The sequence below is a fragment of the Ipomoea triloba genome, chromosome 2 (genome assembly GCF_003576645.1).
Source record: "Ipomoea triloba cultivar NCNSP0323 chromosome 2, ASM357664v1".
Taxonomy (NCBI): Eukaryota; Viridiplantae; Streptophyta; class Magnoliopsida; order Solanales; family Convolvulaceae; genus Ipomoea; species Ipomoea triloba.
The window spans coordinates 13,436,465-13,458,801 of NC_044917.1; the positions used below are offsets into that span (position 1 = coordinate 13,436,465).

A 22,337-nucleotide genomic window follows, 5' to 3' on the forward strand; every position below is an offset into this window, starting at 1 on the left:
ATAAAAAAAAAAAAAAAAAAAAAAAAAAAAAAAAAAAATCTAAATACTTTAGAGTTCAAACTCTTGTATCACCAAGTGCATTTTCGAAAATAATTTGTTGGAGAGGAACAAGATGACAATCAATCGCTAAAATCCCCAAGCATGTTCGATAAATTAAATTCATTGATTTTTATAAGGAAAGTCTTAGGTTAGAACCTCATTTCAATTAAAGTTAGCATAATTATTGAATATGTACATACTATAAATATGCTAAAGTGTATTAAAAAATATATAATATAAAATTTAACATGAATTTTTGTCAATTAATTAGTCTAACTATATACATATCATTTAAAGTTAAGCATAAAAAATTATAAATAAGAAATCTTGAAAATTATTTTCTTGCCTATTTTTTTTTAAAAAAAAAACTAGATTAATTTTTTTCCTTTTGTTTTCGTTTAATTAATTTTCTTTTGATTGTTTTCAAAAAAAAATAAATTCTTTTGATTATTTAGAACAAAACTCGATATTTTAATTACGGAGTATGTTTTTTCTTGCCCAAAGGATCAATGCCCCCATCACACTTTTAACGGAGTATATAAATATATCTGATGGTTGACGTGATCGAACCTAAAAAATATCAAAAAATCACTTTTATCAAAGCCAAGTTTCGATCTTGGGACCTGTGGGTTATGGGCCCACCACGCTTCCGCTGCGCCACTTTGATTTTGATTTTTATTTATATTATTAACTTACTAGTAGTTGCACTCGTGCGATGCACGGACTAAAAATGTTTTAAAAAAATGCATAGTATAATATAAAAAATAATAACTTGTGAATTCAAAAAGTAGATTAGTAAAGATAAACATTGTAATTTTATTACACATTATTGAAAACTTCTTTGTATACGACATTTTTAGTCGTATTTGCACATTTGTCCTTTTCGCTACAAATCAAAATTTTTAATCCCTGAGGATTACTAACTCTTGACAGTGCTACATACATTTGTCTATGATTAAAAACCGGTCTTTTCAAGAACAAATCAATGTTTGTTAATGTTTGACCTTGGCTTTTAGTAATTGTCATGGCATATGATAACATCAAAGGAAATTGCTTTCTTTGGAACTTAAATGGCAATCGTGGATCAGAAGGTGTTAAAGACATTATTGGTATTAAGACATGTGTTCCGCACATAATTTTTGCTTATAATACATGATCTGCCAACCTTGTAAGAATAAGCCTTGTACCATTGCAAAGTCCTCATGAGTGATCAATATTTCTCAAGAGAATAACTGGTGATCCCACTTTTAGAGCAAGTGCATGATTTGGGACACCTGAACATCGCAAGCGATTCAAAAATTATGGAGTGTACAAATCGGACAACATATTTGCATTGGAATCAGACTTACATATAGAATCACAACTCGAATATGTCCTACCTTCACCTTTATTTAACTCATTCATATATTCATTGATTTGATCAACGACATCCAAAGTTGGAGCCAAAATAGCACTATTCTTGAGACAGGTAAGATCATGCTTGCCATTACGAAACCTAGGGAATGTGGTATCAACAATTGTACGAATAGGATCATCATTATATTTTACTAATAATTGATCTGGAATAGTAATGTCCCAATCACCTTCGCTTGGAATACCAATTTCTCCATCCCCGATATTAGCAATCCACTTTGCAAATTCTTCAATCTCTTGCAGTTCAGTGTTTGATTGTAAGCCACTAAGTCATAGATTCTTGGTTAACCTGAAAACTTTACAGCTCCTCCAAAGATAGGAAAAATTTATACTTGCACCAACAATATCTTGCCTCGTGCCCTTTGGTATTACTGGCAAAATTTGTCTAAAATCTCCACAAAAAAACCACCGTTTTACCTCCAAAGGTCATATCATAGCTATTAGCATTTTTGAAACGTAACAAATCCCTCATTGTTCTATCAAGAGCTTCAAAGCAAAATTTATGCATTATTGGAGCTTCATCCCATATTATCAACTTAGTTTGCACAATCAACTATGCCAAACTACTACCTGGGTTGATGCTGAAGTGGAATCTTCGTTAATTGATATCGGTATGGTAAATCTAGAATGCGCAGTTCGTCCTCCTGGTAAAAGCAGAGATAATGCAATCCCAATTGACGCTACATTGAGCACAATATCACCGCTTGACCTTAATGCAGAAGAAAGTGCTATCCACAAGAACTCTTTACCTGTTCCACCATATTCATATACAAAGAATAAACCTCAACCATTCTTTTGTACATCAGGAATTACCTCATCATAGATTATCCACTACTCTTCTGTTAGTTGACTAACCAAAACTTCATTTTCTTCTTTAAGAGTATCACGATCATATGATAATTCCTCTTGTAGCAATCTCTTTCTTGTTAAACCTACATTTTCAACATCTGAATACTACATTGATGGAAAGTCTTTCAAACTTCTACCCATTGTGGTTAGAACTTTCTCTATTTCTAAAAGTGCATAATTCTTTTTCTGCCTTTCATCCAAAGCCAAATCTGTTTAGTAAAATAATTAAATGTATTACTTAATTGAAAGAAAAAGGAATTTGTAACTATGGGTGCAAAAAAAAAAATGTAAATACTCCCTCTGTCTCATTTTACCTATCTTGTTTACTATTCATTGGTCAAACCAACTCTTTCTTAATTGCTTATTTTCTTTAGTAATTTTTAATTATTTTTAAATTTAATTTTTTGTGTTTAATAGTACGTTTAATGTAGTTTCTAAATATATAAATTTTATATACTAATACTAAACTTTATATTATAAAAAATTGAATTAATAATAACTTCAGTCAAGCCTCGTTAACCGAATCAGACAAACAAAATGGGACGGAGGTAGTAGTAAACAAAATTTACTACCAGGATTTAAGGATTGTTGTCGAATATTAAATTGTGCATCATCAGACAGATGATTCCACACAACTTCCCAAACAAACTCTGGTTTTGCCATTGAGTTAGACATCAACAAAGTGACAAACAGCTTTCTCAAATTACTACCAGTGGCCCATTGACTTGCTTCTTCAATTGCTTGAATGTATTCTTTGTCATCTTCCACTAACCCTCGAGCGTAACAAGCATCACTAAAGGAATGGTATTGTTTACCATCAATTGTTAGAATATCATAACAGGAAGTCAGGCCACGAACTTTATTTAGAAGAAATCTTAAGTAAAAAAACTTCCACTGTGCCCGGTGGAACATAGAAGACTCTACCGATTGCAAACCCTCTTTTCCTTTGTTGCCATTTTCTAATATCTTTCTTCCATACAAATTTAGTTAGCATCTCAGCATATGTCAAACTTGTGGCTTCCTCATAGGTTTTGTTAGCCTCAAACCATTTAAGAACATGTTTTGTAACACTGTCGGCCTGTTCACAATATTGTCAACTAGATCATCATATGAAAACACAATTGTTTGTTGATTTGGCAAGTGGAAACTTAACCTCTCTACAGAGGGTGCCTTCAACTATATATCAAAACTAAACAAACGCCAAACAGACATGGTGATATGTACCTATAGTCATAGTACATATTGATTTCATTAATGACTTTCGGACTATCTTGGTCATTATTGGTCTTGGAAAATTCCGATGTCACTCGATCATGACCCTTATTAACGTATTTGAACAGGTACTTGATTGACCGTGATTGATTGCACAACTCCATATTAATATGAGCCTTATACTTTAACAACAACTGCCTATTGTGTGGTACTACAAACCTATTATCTAGAGAAATCCTGTTTTTTAACACTTCTGACTTCACGACCATTGTCTCGTCATCTATAAACATGATATCCATCCTCATCAAAACTTAAACAACTAACAAACTTTTTAGGAAAATGTTTAGTACATTTACCGTTAGCTATACAAGGAGAAGTCATCCTAGCTTTATCACAAGGACTATATTCTTCAACTACATTGTAGTACTCCAAGTCATTTTCCCTATCTGGTATTTCAGCAGAAATAATGTTATCCAATCTCAATATCCCATTATCTGCATTTACTTTCTCCAGAAACATAAGAATATGAGCATGTGGAATATGAGCATGTCGGGTCTAAGACCAACTACCGATTAACGGAGCTATAGTCCCTCACCGACCACCTGCTCTAAGCCACGCCCCAAACGGCTTTTCTCTAGAAGAGTTCGTCGGAGCAACAAAACAAAAGCGATCCCCATGGACAATAACACCGCACTGGAAACAAAACAAAGGCAAACGCTCATACCTAAGGTCAACCCAAAACCATTCTCCTCTTGGTTTCTTCATTCGGATCTTCGCCTTAAGAGGTTTGGACAACGCAAGAACAACACAAACTCTTAAGAACGTTTTCCATCCACCATCAAAGTTTTTAGGATCAACACTCTCATACCGTCCCACCGAATTACCCACCAGCATGGCCACCTTCTTAGACATGAAGCCACCCGGCAGGTTATGCACCTGCATCCAAAAAGCCCCTTCATCCAACGGAACCAACAGAGGATCATCCTCTTTAGACAGCCTCTTCATGACCACCAAATTCTGTTCATATGTCCACGGACTGTATTCCACCACTCTCGTAATGTCGCGTTCTTGATAAAACGTAAAGAGAAAACGATTATTACCAAGTTCCCGAATATGAACACCTTTCTCCGGATGCCAAGCCGAAGCCATCACATCGCAAAAAATGACGAACTTCACCGTCCGATCAGTCACAATCTTTCCAACCGCCGCATACATAAAGTAGAAAGCCGGTTGGACAATGTCCTCGACGTCAACAACAACATCCACATCCTGATCGTCAAGGTTCAATGCTTCGTAAGCCTCAGCAAGACCACTCGAACCTCCATTCTCCATCGCAAACAGGCAAGAAAACAACTATTATGGAAAAAACCTCTCAAAAAGCAAGAACCCTAAAAAACCCTCCACGAGAATACCAACGGGAGAGAGGAAAACTCCTTTTAATTGTAAAATTGGTAAGGATTACTTCTTTATAATTCAACTTTTTTTATGCATGAGTAGGAGCTTTTGATTAAAGCAAAACAGCTTATCTGTACATTCTTGGAGGATTACAAGACATACGAGATGTCTTGATTTTAACGTCTTTCCCGAACTTATGCATCTTAAACTTCGAAATTATGCGCCTTAAGCTAAAAAATAATGCACCTTATTTTATGTTGGAAAATAATGCACTTTAAATTTTGAACATACGCACCTTAAGAGTTAAACTGATGCACCTTAAACTAGAAAGCGACGCATCCTAAACTTTAAACATGCGCACCTTAAGCTATAAACTTACGCACCTTAAGATATAAACTTACGCACCTTAAGTTTTAAACATACGCACCTTAAGAGTTAATCTAATGCACCTTAAACTAGAAAATGACGAACCTTCAGCTTTAAACATATGCAATTTAAGCTATAAACTTACGAACCTTAAGTTTTAAACATACTCACCTTAAGCTATAAACTTAGGCACCTTAAGTTTTAAACATACGCATCTTGAGAGTTAAACTGATGCACCTTAAACTAGAAAGTGAAGCACCTTAAGCTTTAAATATACACACCTTATAATTAAGCTATAAACTTACACACCGGCCTTAAGCTATAAAATTACGCACCTTAAGCTGTGACCTTATGCACCTGACACTGTAAACTTACGCACCTTAAGCTATAAACTTACGCACCTTCAGTTTTGAACTTACGCACCTTAAGTCGTGACCTTATGCAAAATGACCATAATACAACCATGTTGTTTTTAATTGTTCTTCATTCTGGACTGTTGATTTTGGCAAAATGACCATAATGCCACCGTGTTGTTTTTATGGGGCATTGATTATTTGTGCTTCAATAGGCTGAGAAAGTATGTATATACATATATTACATTGTAATAGAGTCCGTAGTATTCAAAAAAAAAAAGCGTAATATATAAAAAATTACTAAAAGACGAGTTAACTTAAATGGTTAAGTACTTATATGATGTATTAGAGGTTGAGAGGTTAAACCTACCATGCGCAATTATTAAGTGTTTTATTCTTTCTCTCAAAATATCTCATTTGTTTTAATTTTTCATCTCCACTAAAAAAAATTCTAGCTCCGCCTTTATTTGCATTTTAACATCCCTAATGAGAACAACATGAAATTTCAACATTACCTTTAAGTTCAACTAGTTTTGATAAAAGCTCTGATAAAAGCTCAACGAAGGACCTAAATTTGTATAATTCAATAGTCACTGTACTTAACTGGTAGCAATTAATAGTTGAGCAGCAAATCCAGCAATTGCAATAAGTCAAGAATTTGATTTTCTATTTTATACGAGAATCTCTAACATCAAGCCTCCGTAGCATAGTGGTAGTGCGTTCGCTACCTAAGCGAAAGGTCGCGAGTTCGATCCTCGCCGGGGGCTTTTTAAATCGGTATTCCTCTAAATTTCGGATCTCACACTGCGTGAAACGGACAGTAGAATTGTAGGGCTAGAAGCTCTAACTTTAATATTTTGATTTATTAACTAAATTAATCTAACATTCTTATTGAAGCAATGTATATTATATATGTCTATGCATAATAATATATAGACTTATAGAGTTCATTTGAGCGTATACACGACCATTACTTACTAAGCTTAAAGAATACTCGATAAATTAACGGGTCTTAAATTACGTCGGTTCACACAATACGAAATAACACAATTAAAACCGCTAGTCCATTAATTTAAATTTTTAGGTTTTTTAAATTGACAATTTATTCATTTATCTAGTATTAAAATAAAGTACATTATAAATTATATAAAACATAGAATGATATTAAAGTAATATAATACAGATATAAATTCTAATTTTATATTAGTATTAATAATTATTTTTGTTGTTATTATTATTATTTAGGGAAAATGTCATTTGTAATCACTCGGTTATGACCAAATTGTCGATTTAAACCTTCATTTATTTGAAGTGTAGATTTAATCATGCATTTTCTTAAATCTCCTAATATATCATACTTTTTTTATAATCGTAATGGGAAAATGACGGTTTTAGTCCATTAATTATACCTAAATTGTAGACTCAATCCATAAGTTATTACTCTACACAAATTTTCTCTTTTAATTATGTTGAAAGTAACAATTTCAATCCATTACTTATAGATTTTAATTATTAGCATTAACAATTTATTTTGAATTTTCAAATTATTAAAGGACAAATCGTTTTGAATTTTTTTTCAAAATTTCCTCATTGAGTCTTCATATATACGCTACTCTTATGCAAAACCCAGGGCCGGTTTTTTTTATTTGTGTGGCCCTATGCTGGTAAATAAGTGAGACCCTATCAAAGTATAAATAAACTGTGAATTGATGAAAAGTGATTCACGTGAATATTACGGAGTAGAAATGTTTTTTGAATAATACATAGTAGAATTTAGATCAGTCATGAAAATCTAATTTTGAGCCAATATAATCACAAATGCATATACTAACTATTGGCCAGGGCTGAACTAAGGGCCTCCAAAATTTTGGGACCCTGTGTTGTTGCCCATCTTGTACGCCCTAAAATCTGACCCTTGCAAAACCCTTGCTAAATATTATCTTGATTGAAGAGGATTCTGAGAAGCAAAAATGACCAGCATGAGATTACTTAGGATTGAAGATATATCGAATTGTAAATTTAATATGTTAGTTTATTACAAATTTTTTTCTTTTTATTGTGTGAATATTACTGTGTTGATATATATCTCATTGAGTTCATACATTAATGTTCTACCACTAATGAACATATAACACCTATTTAATAACACAACAGACACGAATTTAAGAAGAGGAGCACTTAATTAATACTCGAATCTTGAATTAATTCAATTCAAGTAAAATTTAAGTGCGACCTAATTGAAATCATGTTCATTCAGTCAACTCAACAAATTCATTGGCCTGTTTGGTAAATGGTTGTTAGCTGATTGGTTAGCTGTTTGGGTTAGAAGATATGATTTGTTGATAACATTAGCTGATTGTAGAAAGTTGTTTGATAGATTAACTTTTAGATGATGGCTGTTTGATATAATTTCTTTTCTCAAAAAGCTAATTGAAAAGACTGCTTTGAGTAGCCTTTTGAATTTTAGCATTTTAGAATTACAAAAAGCTTATTAACCAAACAACTAATAGTGGTCAAATAAACTAAAATTGGCTGATAGGCTGATTATTTACTAAACAGGGCCATTGTTTCTTTGATGTTAGTTAAAATCAAGTTCATTCAATCAAGTCCTTGTTGAAATGTTTAACTCAATTCAACCTAGTCTTAATTCAAACTGTAAAATTTTAACCTAGTAAAGTAATCATGCTGAAAGAAGTGTTAGACAGGACTGGTAAAGGGGTCATGTCTAGTACCCGGTAGCTGGGAGATTGTTGGACGAAAGCCAGTAAAGTCCTTAAGTGTCAAGTCCAGCACCCAACCTGTCTCGAACAATGTAACGAGAGTCTATAAATAAGGAAATAAGTTGTGCCTTCACTACTAATTATAGGTTTTAGCGTGAGTGATAAGCGCCTTGATCCTTAACAAGAAGTATTCACAAATCTGTTACAGTGTTACTACACTGACATTCATATAGAAACCAGAAATGAAAAGCTGAAGCACACTGTCCATATTTAACCATTGAATGACAGGAAATGAGAGCGCTATAATAAGCTAAAGAATTCTGGGAAGAGATATACAAGGTAAGCTGGTTTTGAATAGATTGCCATCACTATCAGTATACTGTTAGTACACTTTTGCATTCTTCATATATCATACTCGTTACAAAGCCGATAAAAATCAAAAGCGATGGGAAATTACTCACCGACACGAAGCATTGAAAACGGAAGAAGAAACGGGCAAACTACTTTGTGAACAACTGCCTGCGCCTCGACGGTTTGTTCCTCGAGTTTTCGCCCTCGCCTCGGACTATTTCGCCGATTAAATCTTTGAACACCAAACGCTCGACATCGAGCACAATAGCCGAGATCTCGTGGTTGAAATCCGTCCAACTCCCTGACCGGTGCAGCACGTCCTCCCACAATATGTTTTTCAGCTCATCATCCTCGTCCTCCACCTCGCATTTGGATGATTTAGCTTGAAGCTGTTCGATTTCCGAGCACAGCTCTCTAAGTAGCTTTTGTGCATTCAGGGTGTTCTTCGCTAACTTCTGGGGCTTCACCCACGGCTCAGAAAAGGTTCCTAGAAAAGCCAGTTTTGTCGCAAGGATTTCATTGACAAGGTCGAAAACAAGCTTACGGTGGACCTTCTCTTTGGACTTCAATTGGGCGATATTTTCACTGCTGTATTCTTCCTTCACTGAAGTGCTTGCCCTAGTTTGCTCCAGAACCAAAAACAGCTCGGGATTGATTGGGAGGCCGGATGGATGGAACTGGAACACCGTTATGCTTGACCCGATGTCTCTAAGGAGAAGGCCTGAAGCTAATAGAATTTCGGAAACATATCTATGATCCGGGTTCGTGTTCTCACAGAGGGACGCAATATAATCTGTGCGGCCTTCATCGTGACTAGAATTCAACCTTCTGAGTTTCTGAACAAGATTCTCAATGTTCTGTAGTTTCCTTCGGTTGAACTCCGGGGTAATACCGGAACCAATGTTGTTCGAGAACAGATCATCAGATGGATTACTAGAGACACTATCTGGATCCTTGTATCCATTATCTGTTACATAAACGACTCTGTTAGACATAATGAAGTCATATTTTTGAGAACCCGAATAATAATGTTCAGAGACAACCAATTTTCCTATGTTCAATTGGTTACCAAGCACATATACGTTTTAATATGAATTTACATACTCTCTGACACCATATCATCAGACTAAACTTTTTTACCCCATTTGACAAAGACTAGTCAGCGATGGTGATCTTCAAATGATTAATTTGCAGAGCTTTATCGAAGATTTGAACAGACTCTCACTCAGCCAAGGGCAATGAGGGTCAAAAAACACAAATGCATAGAGAAGGCAGGATGAAGGCATAAATACATGAAGAAAATGAGACAGATATTGAAGTGTATATAACACAAACATCTACATATAACCATGAAGAAAATGACTCGCACCTATGTGAAGGGTGTTGCGCCCGCGGAAGTGGGATAGATCAGATTGCAACAATAATTTGAGAAAGAAAAATAAATGAGGCACAGATTTTACGTGGAAAACCCCTAAACAAATTAGGGTAAAAACCACGGGCAAGGGTAGAAGAATTTCACTATGAGAAAATAGGAGTTACAACCACTCTCTAACTAACAAGGAGAAAACAAGGATAATTCTCTCTTGCTAGGAAGGAGAAATACACTCAACAAACTCTCTAATATCTCTAGTATATGAGGGAAGAATAGAATGATTTGGGATGGCTAGAATGGCAAATGACCTCCCTATTTATAGTTGAGTATTATGGGTCATTTTGTAGTTAGTCTAAAGTTTAGGGATCAAACAATAAATTGTTCTTCAATGCCTAATTTTGACTTGCCTAACATTGCCTAATTTTGCCTAACAATGTTGATCAAAATTTGCAGCTTGTGTGCTGCCTAATTCTGCCGACAAAGGGGTGGCAATAGTAATCAGTAACCCAAAAGATACGGATAATAGTTGCGTGCATATCTGTCTAATGATTCTTACTATGTTTCAACACTAAAAGACGATGACCCTTGGGTGAACCTTTAAATCCCTCAAGGTCATTTAGGAAAAGAAAAATCCAACATAGGTTAGAACAAGCATTTCTAAGCTCAACACTTGCAATAAAAATAAAAATAGAAGGAACATATTTCATATACAATATACGCTGTTAACACACACACACACAGAGGAAAGGAGGAAGAAAGAAAGTAAAGAAAGAAAGAAAGAGGATAAATCAGAGGAAAGCAAATACCTAGGACTTCAGGGACACGCTTCCCAGGCAAGGGTGATTCATCTGCATACACAAGATTGTCAAGGACAGAAACAGGACTGGGATACTCGGGGGCAACCATAGCAGCCAATGATCCATCTTCGGAAAGCACAGAAGTTGATCTCTGAGTAAATGAAGAAAGTCAAATATGTTGACTTATTAAATTTTCTCAAGGAAATAAATACAATAGAAGGTAAGGTACCTTTTCTATGCAACTAGAAATCAAGGACTCAACAGATTTCATAGGACTCTGGATGCTGTTTTTCTCAAAAGACACTAAAGAACTAGTAACTTCTATTTCTTCTTTTGAGTCTGATATAACACTCCCATTTGATCGAACAGAGATTTCGTTCTCACTCAGTTGGTCATCATTTTGCTGGATAGTGGACATCTTTGGTCTGCGTCTTCCACCGGGGGAGTTGGACTCCATTGGTTGCTTGTTTGCTTGTTTTCTCGATCTGTTAGAATCAGATGGGGGTGTGGGTGGCCGAGATCGCTTCTCCAACTCAAGTTTCTTCTGTTGCAACCTAGGGCTGATGGATCCTGAGGTCTTTAATGAGCCTGAGGTGCTTTCTTTGGACCTAGCTGAAGCCTGTGAAGATTTAGAAGCTCTATTGTTGATTCTTGAATCAGAGGAATTGATTATGTTCACTCTTTGACTAGCTTTAGGAGTTTGATCTTTGGCTGTTGTCGTAGCAACAGCTCCCTTTCTACCACGGAAGCCTTCTGCACCCTGATGTTTGGAGGGACAAGATGAGCCATCAAGTGGAATCACAGAAGAAGGTGAAATACCAGATTCTTCCATGAGTTTTGCTGGCTTCATGATTACAATTGGGGACTCAAAGTGCCTTAATGAATTAGACCCCCTGCTCGTGGAAGCAGTCACTTGATCACTCTGCCTCATTCGCTGGTGTGTCAACTTTGCAGTCTGTAGAGAACTAGCATACTTTTGTTGATGCTCCTTTTGACCAGAAAACTTTGATTCCTGAACTTTTTGGGTTTCAAGGAGTCCCTTCACCTGCATTGCTTCCAGTATCTGCTTAAGTGCTCTGAGATCCTTGCCAGATTCAGTGAACTCAAGATCCTTCAATCTCTTCTCTATCTCACTATAAACAGAAGGAAATGAGTTCGGAAGCTTTGCGGGAGTTTTTGTGTTCCTAGATGTTTGTTTCTCAGATGCTCGTGTCTTGTCAAAATGCCTCCAGGGTGCTGGTTCAATTGGAAATCTGGAGGTTGGCTTCATTGCTGAATCAGTGTTCCTCCAACGAGGTGAAGTTGGATCCTTCCACAGGTTTCTCGTGGAACTAGAAATTTGGATATGTTTACATTGGTCACTTACATCTGAAGACCTTGAGAGCGGAAGTGGATCATCAACTTGACAATTTTTGGTCGACCTCATATTACCATCACTCGGTGTCGAAGAATCCGGAAGTGTTTCCAGACCCATTAGCTTAGCTACAACACTTGGAGGCCGTGCCTGAGTTCCTGATGTTTGCTGAAGACTCACGGACTTCGCATTGGCGTAGCCAGCATCTTGTTGGGAAGATTTCGTACAGAAGTTTGATTTTGACTCGGAGTGAAAGCTTTGCACCGAAGTCTCTCTACTACTGTCAAGTGAAAGTCTCGGTAGCTGTTTCAATGCAGATTTGGAAATTTCACGTGATTCAAAGGATAGATGACGCGTTTCCTTCCCATCATATGAAAACCGAGGAGCATCTTTTGAGATAGTAATAGAACCATCTTTTGAGTGGTACGATGATGATCTTGAAAGTTGTCTAGGTTCATTGTAGTACCAAGGAGCTTCTCGAAGTTTAGCAAGAACCCTAAGAGATTCTTTAAGGTCAACAGGCGTATTCTGCTTTGCATAGAGTCCCGCTCCATAGTTCCCGTCAAAGGTTTGGGAAAGTTGCATAGGCCTAGGAGAATCCCTGTGCTTCGTAATAGATTCTGCTACCTCCTCTCTGAGTGTCGATTTCACCTGTGATTCTCTATTCATAGAGTCCTTAACCACATCCCTAATATCAAGGGTTTGGCGCCCATATTGAGATGTTTTTATCTGGTTCATTGCTTGGTCTCTTGAAGGAGTTTCAGGAAAAATCACGCGATCAAAAGCCAAGGGCTCTGGCTGAACTGTTCTATTACAATCAAGAGAAGAGAACGAAGAGGAGCGAGATGAAGATGAGAACGAGGGTCTTGATGATTCTGTGGATAACCTTTGTTTCTCCTGTACGTTTTTATGTATTTGGTTATCCTGCAAAGAAAATCACCATTCGCTTAAAAGAGAGAAGAAAACTGAAATTATTTATGGAAGACAGTTCATAAAGCACATCAATTCATCGGGCTTTTACCATGTTAGTGATAAAGGATTAGACAATGTCTATACCAAATAATTAAATAAGATTTAAGCAAATTGCTTTGAAACAAGTCAATGAAGATATATTGAACGCTTCGATCATGGAAAAAGATGAAATATTTACTAAGAGGATCAAGGGATAGAGGTTAAAAAAAAAAAAAAAAAAAATGGAAAAGTAGAGTCTAAATAGTCCTTACCGCTACTGCTGGTCTCTGGTAGATACTGCTAAACTCTTTTTCAGAAGTGTCATCGTTGAAGTGAGGACTACCTGCAAAGATAACAAAATATGCAACATTAATGCAGGGGAAGAAAAGACATCTGACTATCAAATAACAGAAGCAACGAGTAATGTAGCAAATGCTTAAAAGACTCGTGAATTCTTGTCTTGGTTAATTGGAGTTCCAAACGACATCTGAATTGGGAGTATTTAGATTTTTAGGATTTGAGACTCGGTTTGGTCAAGTTATGTAAACAGAAATTATACATTGGAAACTGAATCCATACATCTCATACTATTTTTGGCCTTTTGGATAAGATCAAGAATCAATACTTCAGATCAGAAATCTAAGTGGCCTGTAGAGCTATAAAATTGAGTATTACTATCAAAGAAACAGTTCACTAGCAAAAAGGAAAGATCTTTAATGTTGCAGGCTTAACATGCCCTGCTTGTATTAGTTCATTTGGCACACGCAATCTTGTACAAAATCACAAAGCACACTAAATGTCTTTATTGTATAGCAATAAACAAAATCAACTAGGACTATTAGCAACGACTAGGTGATCAAAATTGACTCTTGACATGAAAAATGAGATTAAATATAGAATAGCATCTCATATTGATTGCACTACATTGACAAACAAGCAAATGCCTATTAGTAACTCTTTAGCACACTAAGCACCACACAAGATATGTCCTATAAACACAAGAGCAATATCACCTAGGGTTCTTCAACTAGGCAAAGAAAATAAGCCAATGGTACCTCTGGGTACTAAGAAACATTACCAGAAATCAGTCGTTTAGGGCTATGGCCAACTACGCGCCTTCCTCCAGTTAGCATATTTTGACGATCAAAGAGTTGAAAGATCCCTGTCATACACCCAATCTGCTTTTGCAAATCTGGATTGTCATCAGTCAATGAATGCAAAAGCTTAGCAGCCATATTTGCTCCCCCTTCAAGCTTTCAAGTCCCACCTCAAAAAGGGATTATAATATTCAAACCCCCATAAATTCAACTGCAACTCCCTCTCCAAATGCTCTCAAACACAGCTGAAATCAGCTCTCAGCTGTAATCCTAAATAAGAAATAACAGTCTCTCTCTCTACAAATATAAGTATCTAATTTGTAGTCAAAGTATAAATCTAGAATCCCCTTCTCCTCCTATAGGCATTGCATCTACTTCCATTTTCCCCTTCAAATGTAAGGGAAACCAAAAGCCAAAAACAATTCTACTCCAAACTCCCAAAGATTAATAATCAGAAAACTCCAAATCAATGTACCAAGTTAACCACCAGCACAGATTTACTCAATCCTGAGTTCTTCACAGCTTCTCTCAAGCAAACATCCAAAATTTGTACTCAAATCCTAGCAATTTACAGCCAATCAGAAGTTATTAGCACCAACCACCAAGACATCAACTTTAAACTAAACTATAAGCTCTCTCACCCCCCTTAATAAATTTCCTTCCAACAAGATCCTTCAAACAAAAAAAATGTCCGATTTTCCCTCTACATTCAACCAGTCATAAACAGAAGCAAAAATTCAAGATACCCAGACAACAAAATCAAATCTTTTTTTCATTACATGGAGGACAACATACAACAGAACTTGGTAAAAGCCATGGCAACAAACAATCCATGGAAACCCAATACCTTGAGCTCCCAAGAAAGTAAATGCCAACACAGATCTATCCAAGAAGAAAATGCAAGAGGGAGAAAATTCTAAAATGCAAGAGATTGCGACGAAACTACCAAAAAATTAAAAAAAGGTAGAGGTTGTAGAATGTGAAGGAGTTGCAACTAAAACTACTGTAACCGCTTTATTATTATCCTTTATTATGGAGAGGGAAATGCAGGGAGGGAGAGAGAGAGAGAGAGAGAAGAGGCAGATGTCTTGCAGGCCTTTCCTCACACTTCCATGTGGGATGATAATAGGGGTGGGTCTAAATCTGTCTGCATGGTCATGTGCTCTTGTCAGGACTCTAGCTAAGGAATTTGGGGCTTCTCATGCTCCAAGCCTAAAACCCCTTCATTTTGCTTTGCTGGATAATCTTCTTTTCTTTTTGTATTCTTTATAAATATTAGGTTATTTACACTTTTTTGTATTTAGAGTGTTAGGTACCTTGAAAAATGATTTTTTTCGGGCTTTTGGTGTTTGACCGTGTCTGAAAATGCAGTCAACGAAAAACAACTTCCGTTGACCAAAGAAAATGATGTCATTTTTCTAAAAAATGACTTTCGAATTTTTTCTCCAGAAGTCATTTTCTGTAATTGCCATGTACAATTTTTTGGCCAAAATGCCTACTCTGTAGCTTGCGGTGGACTTATTTCTGCCGGAAATCATAGCAGTTCTGGACTGCTTTGGTTGTCGGCGAAAACCAATCCGCCGGCTATGTTTTTTTAACTTTTTAAAAGAAATATAATTATTTTATATATTATTATAATTTTTTTATATTTAAAAATAATAATTAAAATGTAAAATTATACAATTTAATGCATTTTCTAGAAAATGAACCAACCACACAATGACAGTTTTTCACAATGCAACCAAACATTAGAAATGAAATTGTTTTTTGGAAAATGACTCACTTTCCAGAAAACATTTTTCAGAAGTCATTTTCCTACTTTCCAAACACACATTTAAGTTATAAGGCAATTATATGATTTATCCCTATTTGTTGGTCATACTCACTTTTCATCCCTAAATTATAACTGACGTTACAAATTTTGTCTTCTTTCTAACAAAACATTAGAGACGAAATTTGTGATTATTAGTTATAGTTTAGCGACGAGAAGTGAACACGGCCTATTAGAAAAAAGAACGAAATTTGCAGTTTAAATTATAATCTAGGGATGGAGAAGTGAACACGACAAACAAGTAGGGACGAATCTTACCATTACCCTATAACTTAGGGATGAAAAGTGTAATTTTTTTTCAGATATCTTTGTTTTTTTATTCCCTCTTCCCATTTTATGTGTTTGATTCGGTTAACGAGATTTGACTAAAATTATTTTTAACTCAAAATTTTCATAATCTAACTTTAGTGTTAGTATATAAAATTTATATAATTAGAAACTACATTTAAAGTACTACGGAATATTAAACACAAAAAAATAAATTTAAAATTAATTAAAAAATACTAAAGAAAATAAGCCAAAAAATAATAGTTGATTTGATCAATGAATAGTAAATAGAACACATAAAATGAGTCAAAAGGTGTAGATTTTTATATTTAGACTTCCACAAAACGTGTATAAAATCGTCTTGTGTGAAACCTATCTCAAATATATAATTTTTTTCAATAAAAATTTGTAATTTTTGATAATGCGTTAACAAGTATTATATTTTTACAAAAAAAAAAATATTACTTATTCCTTGAAAAGCAAAACATTTTACTAAAACATATTATCTAAAATAGCTTCGTAAAAGACCAACAGTAAGGTTTTAAGTTGTAACTTAAATTTAGAAAGAATGATAAGTTACTAATATAGAGAAGATTTAAAAAAATAGTATACTCATTGTTTGTTATTCATAAAGTTTACCTTTTTATTCATTGTTTATTTGTTTGATTGGTTAAGTATTGATGATTAGTTATTTGATTTTTGAATCTTGAATTAAAACTAAAAAACCACACATTGTTTAAAATGTAATTGCCAATAAAGTTTTACCAGGGGGGATAAAGTCTGAGATTATTCTCCTTACAGCAAATGTATTGTGGGTTAAATATTTTACTTTTGCTTTATAAAAGGTTTTTTTTTTTTTGTTGAAATATTATAAAAGGCAATTAGTAGTTTAGTACTGTATTATTTTATTTTATTTATTGTCAAAAGGGTTAACTAAAACAGACCAAACCAATCCAACTCTATTGATTCTTGTCAAATGTCATCAAATGCAAAACAACAAAATTTCCAAGTGAAATAATTCGTTATTAAAGAGAAGATTAGGTAACGGATTATTCCTATTTTCTTTTCATTTTTGCAAATTAAATAAGTTTGACTTCAATCCAAAAAAAAAAAAAAAAAATAGTTTGCCCATCCATCTTCATCAACTCATTCCTTTAAAAAAATGTTATTAAGCAAAAGTCAGTCGATATATACATGTACACCTTTTGAACACGATTTATGTATTATATTATATTTTTATATACAAATTAGTTAAATATTGTGCATCCCAGGAGTCACTCCATGGTAAGAGACAACACCACGTCTCGAATCGAGTAGGGGTTGAACTCGGTCAACAGGGCTAACGCCCAACAATCCCGCTCACAGCACCTATCGCAACCTTTGAACACTAAGCCAGTTGAGTAGCATGTTTGACACGGACCTTAGCCTCCGCGCCCACTATTCCCCTTGCATGTCTGACTCAGTCCTTAGTCTTCGCGTCTAGTCCTGACCTACTATACGCCCACATCCCATATAGGACTGGACTCGGCTTTTGCCTTGCTATCGGTTTGAACTCGTGACATCAGCTCTATTATCAATTGTTGGATCTCAACGCCGCATTATGCTTACTTCAATTCCTAGGGGGTCGGGTCATCCATCTTGTGATTGTTGTAAGTTAAACGTGCTTAACCACAAAGTTTTTTGGTTATCTAGTTGTCATATTCTACTTAAAACCAATTGGTGATAAGTAGGTGAACATTAACCATTTAACCACATCCTTCAATGGTAAGCCATAGCGCCACGTCTCGAGTTATTACATTTAACAATACTAGCCAATTGTACATGTTAATAACTTAGAAGGGAAAAAAAAAAAAAAAAAAAAAAAAACAGGTAAAATTGAAAGAAAAAAAATATCAGTACAAGAAACTAAGCCTAGTATACAAAATACCATTGTAATTGATAATGCCAATATATATTTATTCCAGTTAAAATTTTACCATTATTGTCCTTTATATAATTTTTATTTTATAGATTAGATCAGATATATGCCATGTTTGGTAACATAGTTAGCTTATCTGTCAATTTTGACTTATTTGACCACTATTAGCTGTTTGACTTGTTAAACAATCAATATGACTATATGAGTGTTTGATTAATTAGTTTGTTGTAACAACTTAATGCTCCAAAATGCTAAAATTCAAAAAACTGCTTAAATCAGTTTTTTTTTTTTCGATTTTTTGATAAAGTCATTTTGCATGTAATTAATTATACCCTAACAGTTAATTATTTGCCAAACACTTTTCTACGGTCAGCTAATGCTATCAACTAGTCAAACTCACTAACTCAATCAACTAAGAGCAACCATACCAGTGAATAATAGGAGGATATTGGAACAATACATGTACACTTGGAGGAGAGAGGAGTGAAGAGAGAGAATTTTTGGGTTCCTCTGCAAAAGACCAGATCTTGGAACAGTGCAAAGAAAGAGAAAAATATTTGAAGCTTGCGCCACACACGCGTGGCTGGCAAGCGGTGCGCCCAGCACTGCACGCTCAAGCGCGCCTGATAGTTCACTTTTTTAATTTTTTTTCTTAAATTATATTTGTTTTATTTTTTATTTTCCCCCTTCCTATTTTCTTTTTTCTAATCACACTTACAAAAACTCATAATATATCGTGAAATAACTCCATCGATAAGAATGTTCTAAAAGCTATCAGCTATCAACTATTTATCATACATGCACTCACATAAATATATACCCAATAAAATGCTTCTCCCATTCAAAAATGATTGTACTATTTATATTTATTATGAACATGCATGGTTTAAAAGGATATAGATGGAAAGTACCTAACTATATTTGTACTCTTTTGTATATAAGAGTTTTTTTTTCACTTTTTTACTTTAGGGTGTGTTTGGTAACCCGTAAAATAACTTCCGGAAAATATTTTCTGAGTTTTTGGTGTTTGACAACATCCGGAAAATGCGGTCAACAGTAAATATTTTCCGTTAACCAAGGAAAAATCAATTCATTTTTCCGGAAAATGACTTACAGAATTTTTTTCTGTAAGTCATTTTCAAAAATCGTCAAAATGGCCGTTTCGCATGTTCTCGGCCAAAACCAAGCCATATCACCCAGGGCCGGAAATGGACCAAGGAAACCATATAGGCTACGCTTTTTTTAATTCTATTTTTTAATAAATAACATTATTTTAATATTATTATAATTTTTTATATTTTAAATAAATAAATTACAATGTTTAATTATATAATTCTACCCATTTTCCAGAAAATGAACCTAACACATAAAGACAGTTTTCCAGAATACATCCAAACACGGGAACTGAAACTATTTTCCGAAAAATGACTCATTTTCTAGAAAACATTTTCCAAAAGTCATTTTCCTGTTTTCCAAACAGACTTACTGGAAAAGTGAGAAGATGATGAAGAAAATAGTACTATTTGCTATGGTTATCAACTAAAAAAATGGTAATTATACTTTCAAAAGTATATGTTTTCGTCATGCGAGTTACATTGAGTCATCATAATGAGTAAAATGAAAATATATATGATGGATTTAATTAATTCGGGTAAACCGAATCAATAATCCCGATAAATTAATGAAATAGTAAATGAATAGGAAAATAGACAAAACAAGTGTTATAAGATCATGGATACCAAATATTGTATTATGTTGTGATTGTCAAGCTATTACAATGGAAGTATAATGCTATTGCAATGGTAGATTAGGACAAAGATAGATATGAATGTCTTAATTAGACAATAGCAAAGGTATTTATAACTACTAAACTCCCTAACCGCCCCCTAAAAAGGGAAGTTGGTTGTAACAAACTTGGACCACGTCTATCCGAGCCCCCTCAACCTAGCTCGCCTCGGACCATGCACCTATCGAGCCCTCCCTCGCCTTTGACCGGCCCCTAACCGACCTGGGCTCGGTGCCACACCTCAGTTGGGCCTCTCAACGAGGCCGACCTGGGCTCGGTCAAGCATTAGTTGAGGCCACCAAGGCCGACCTGGGCTCGGTCAAGCATTAGTTTAGGCCACCAAAGCCGACCCGGGCTCGGCCAAGCCTTGGCCGAGGCCACCAAGGTGCCGACTCAAGCTCAGCCAAGCCTTGGCTGAGGCCACCAAAGTGTCGACCCGGGCTCAGCTAAGCCTTGGCCGAGGCCACCAAAGCGCCGACTCGCCCCGGGCTCGGCTAAACCTTGGCTTAGGCCACTAAAGCGTCGACCTAGGCTCGGCCAAGCCTTGCCCGAGGCCACCAAAGCGCCGACCTAGGCTCGGCCAAGGCTTGGGTCAAGGCTCAAGGTGACTGCCTCGGCCATGGCCAAAGCTCAAGGAGTCCGACCATGGCCTAGGCGACCCAAGCTAAGCACGAGGCTTGACCCTAGGTCTGGGTCCGCTCAGATCTTCCTTGCTCCGCTCTTCCAGGTCAGTTGCTCTGGTTCATTTCCTAATATATTTAGGAATGGCAATGGGGCGGGGTGGGTGCGGGGGATATATCCCCCGCCCCCGCACCCGCATTCCCTACCCACTACCTGCACCCGCACCCACACCCGCGCGGGTAATGAATTTCCTACCCCATCCCCGCCCCCGTGGGGATTTTGCGGGGTGCGGGTAATACCCAAACCGCAATTCTAATTATTAAATTAGATTTAAATCTAATACAAATTTTATATTATAATTCTAATTATCACATGTATTCTTTTTATAAGTTTGAACATAACTCTAAAATTTAATAACAGTCAATGACGTTACTCATTAATTGGAACTAAAATTGGGCTGGTATTATAAATTGAATTAAGTGTTTGCTTATTATGTTATTTGTGTTGTTTATTTTCAATTTTCATAAACAAAACACTAAGACAATAAGCTAGATGATAATTCAATTGAATCCCTGAGGCACTAGCATATAAAGAAGTTTAATTCATTATGCATTTTTAATTATAAAAGATACATAAACTTACATAATAAATAAATTAAAATAACACAAGTCTATATATATATATATATATATATATAAAAGTGCGGGTGCGGGGCGGGGCGGGGATACTTCCCCCCACACCCGCCCCCATACCCGCACCCATTACCCATATTGTGCGGGTATCTGAAAACCCGTAGGGGCGGGGATGCGGGGAACCCAATGGGTGCGGGTAGAATTGCCATCCCTAAATATATCCATCAATGTATATGAATAATATATAACTTGTAAAAATAACAACCATTCATACATCTTTTGGCTAGTTAGGTTTAGGTCGGTGTTGAGCAAATATAATTTTTTTATTTACGAGAATGTTCGAAGCCGCTATCTGAATAAACTAGGTGTGAAGCTCGCTTTGTGAGTTGTGACTTTAGCTGTTAAAGAACCACAAGAAAATAAACTAGCATAGGTTATTAATAGTTGACTGACTCAAACTAATAAGATCAATAAATAATTTCTACAAGAAATCAAATTTAAAATCTTGTGTTTATTAAACAATTGTGTCGACCAACTTGCTTGGATGGATTCTCCAAAATATAATAAATTTCATGGAGCATGAAAAAATAAAAATGGTCATGGCGCATGTAAACCTCATCCTGAGCAACGATGATGACAATGCAAAAGCACCTCTTCTGAACTATGATATGCAGTAGCACCTCTTCTGAACTATGATATGCAGTTCTACTCAATTGCTAGGCTACCCTATGGTAAACCGGTCAAATTAAACTCCCTGATTTAGATCGAGTGTGTATTTTACTATTTTCAGACAAAAATATTGTCAATGCATGGAAGAATGAGGATGAATACCCAGGTAGTGTGCAAGCCTTTTCAACCAGAGTTAGTCTTGTTTGCGATTGGCAGATTAGTAATGACTTTAAAGATGTTTACGTTCGTTCAAGAACCCCATCTTCCAATTTGTGAAATAGTTTGTGAATTAAGTTTTCGGCAGCGTAAACAAAGAAGATGTTTATGTGTGGACAATAAGAAAT

The 22,337-nt window shown here is 35.6% G+C and overlaps 1 protein-coding gene and 2 non-coding genes across 3 annotated transcripts; 1 reads left to right on the top strand and 2 right to left on the bottom strand.

The window, feature by feature from the left end:
- Nucleotides 1-634: 634 nt before the first annotated feature.
- On the bottom strand, nt 635-706 carry TRNAM-CAU. Its single transcript has one exon. It is a non-coding gene; the product is annotated as a tRNA-Met (tRNA).
- Nucleotides 707-6,322: 5,616 nt separating this feature from the next.
- Nucleotides 6,323-6,394, top strand: TRNAR-CCU. The gene has a single exon. It is a non-coding gene; the product is annotated as a tRNA-Arg (tRNA).
- A 2,143-nt stretch (nt 6,395-8,537) lies between these two features.
- On the bottom strand, nt 8,538-15,382 carry LOC116009878 (protein LONGIFOLIA 1-like). Its single transcript, XM_031249056.1, has 5 exons — nt 14,251-15,382; nt 13,445-13,515; nt 11,097-13,145; nt 10,877-11,018; nt 8,538-9,665 (listed from the first exon to the last, which is right to left on the bottom strand). Exons 1-5 carry the CDS (start codon nt 14,405-14,407, stop codon nt 8,848-8,850), a joined length of 3,237 nt encoding a protein of 1,078 aa, XP_031104916.1. The 5' UTR covers nt 14,408-15,382; the 3' UTR covers nt 8,538-8,847.
- Nucleotides 15,383-22,337: the final 6,955 nt, after the last annotated feature.

Coding starts and splice junctions, on each gene's coding strand:
- LOC116009878 (XM_031249056.1), bottom strand. CDS start 14,407: ATGGCTGCTAAGCTTTTGCATTCATTGACTGATGACAATCCAGATTTG. Junction 13,516..14,250: donor CCCTAAACGACTGATTTCTG/GTAATGTTTCTT, acceptor TTATCTTTGCAG/GTAGTCCTCACTTCAACGAT. Junction 9,666..10,876: donor GCGTGTCCCTGAAGTCCTAG/GTATTTGCTTTC, acceptor TTTATGTAACAG/ATAATGGATACAAGGATCCA.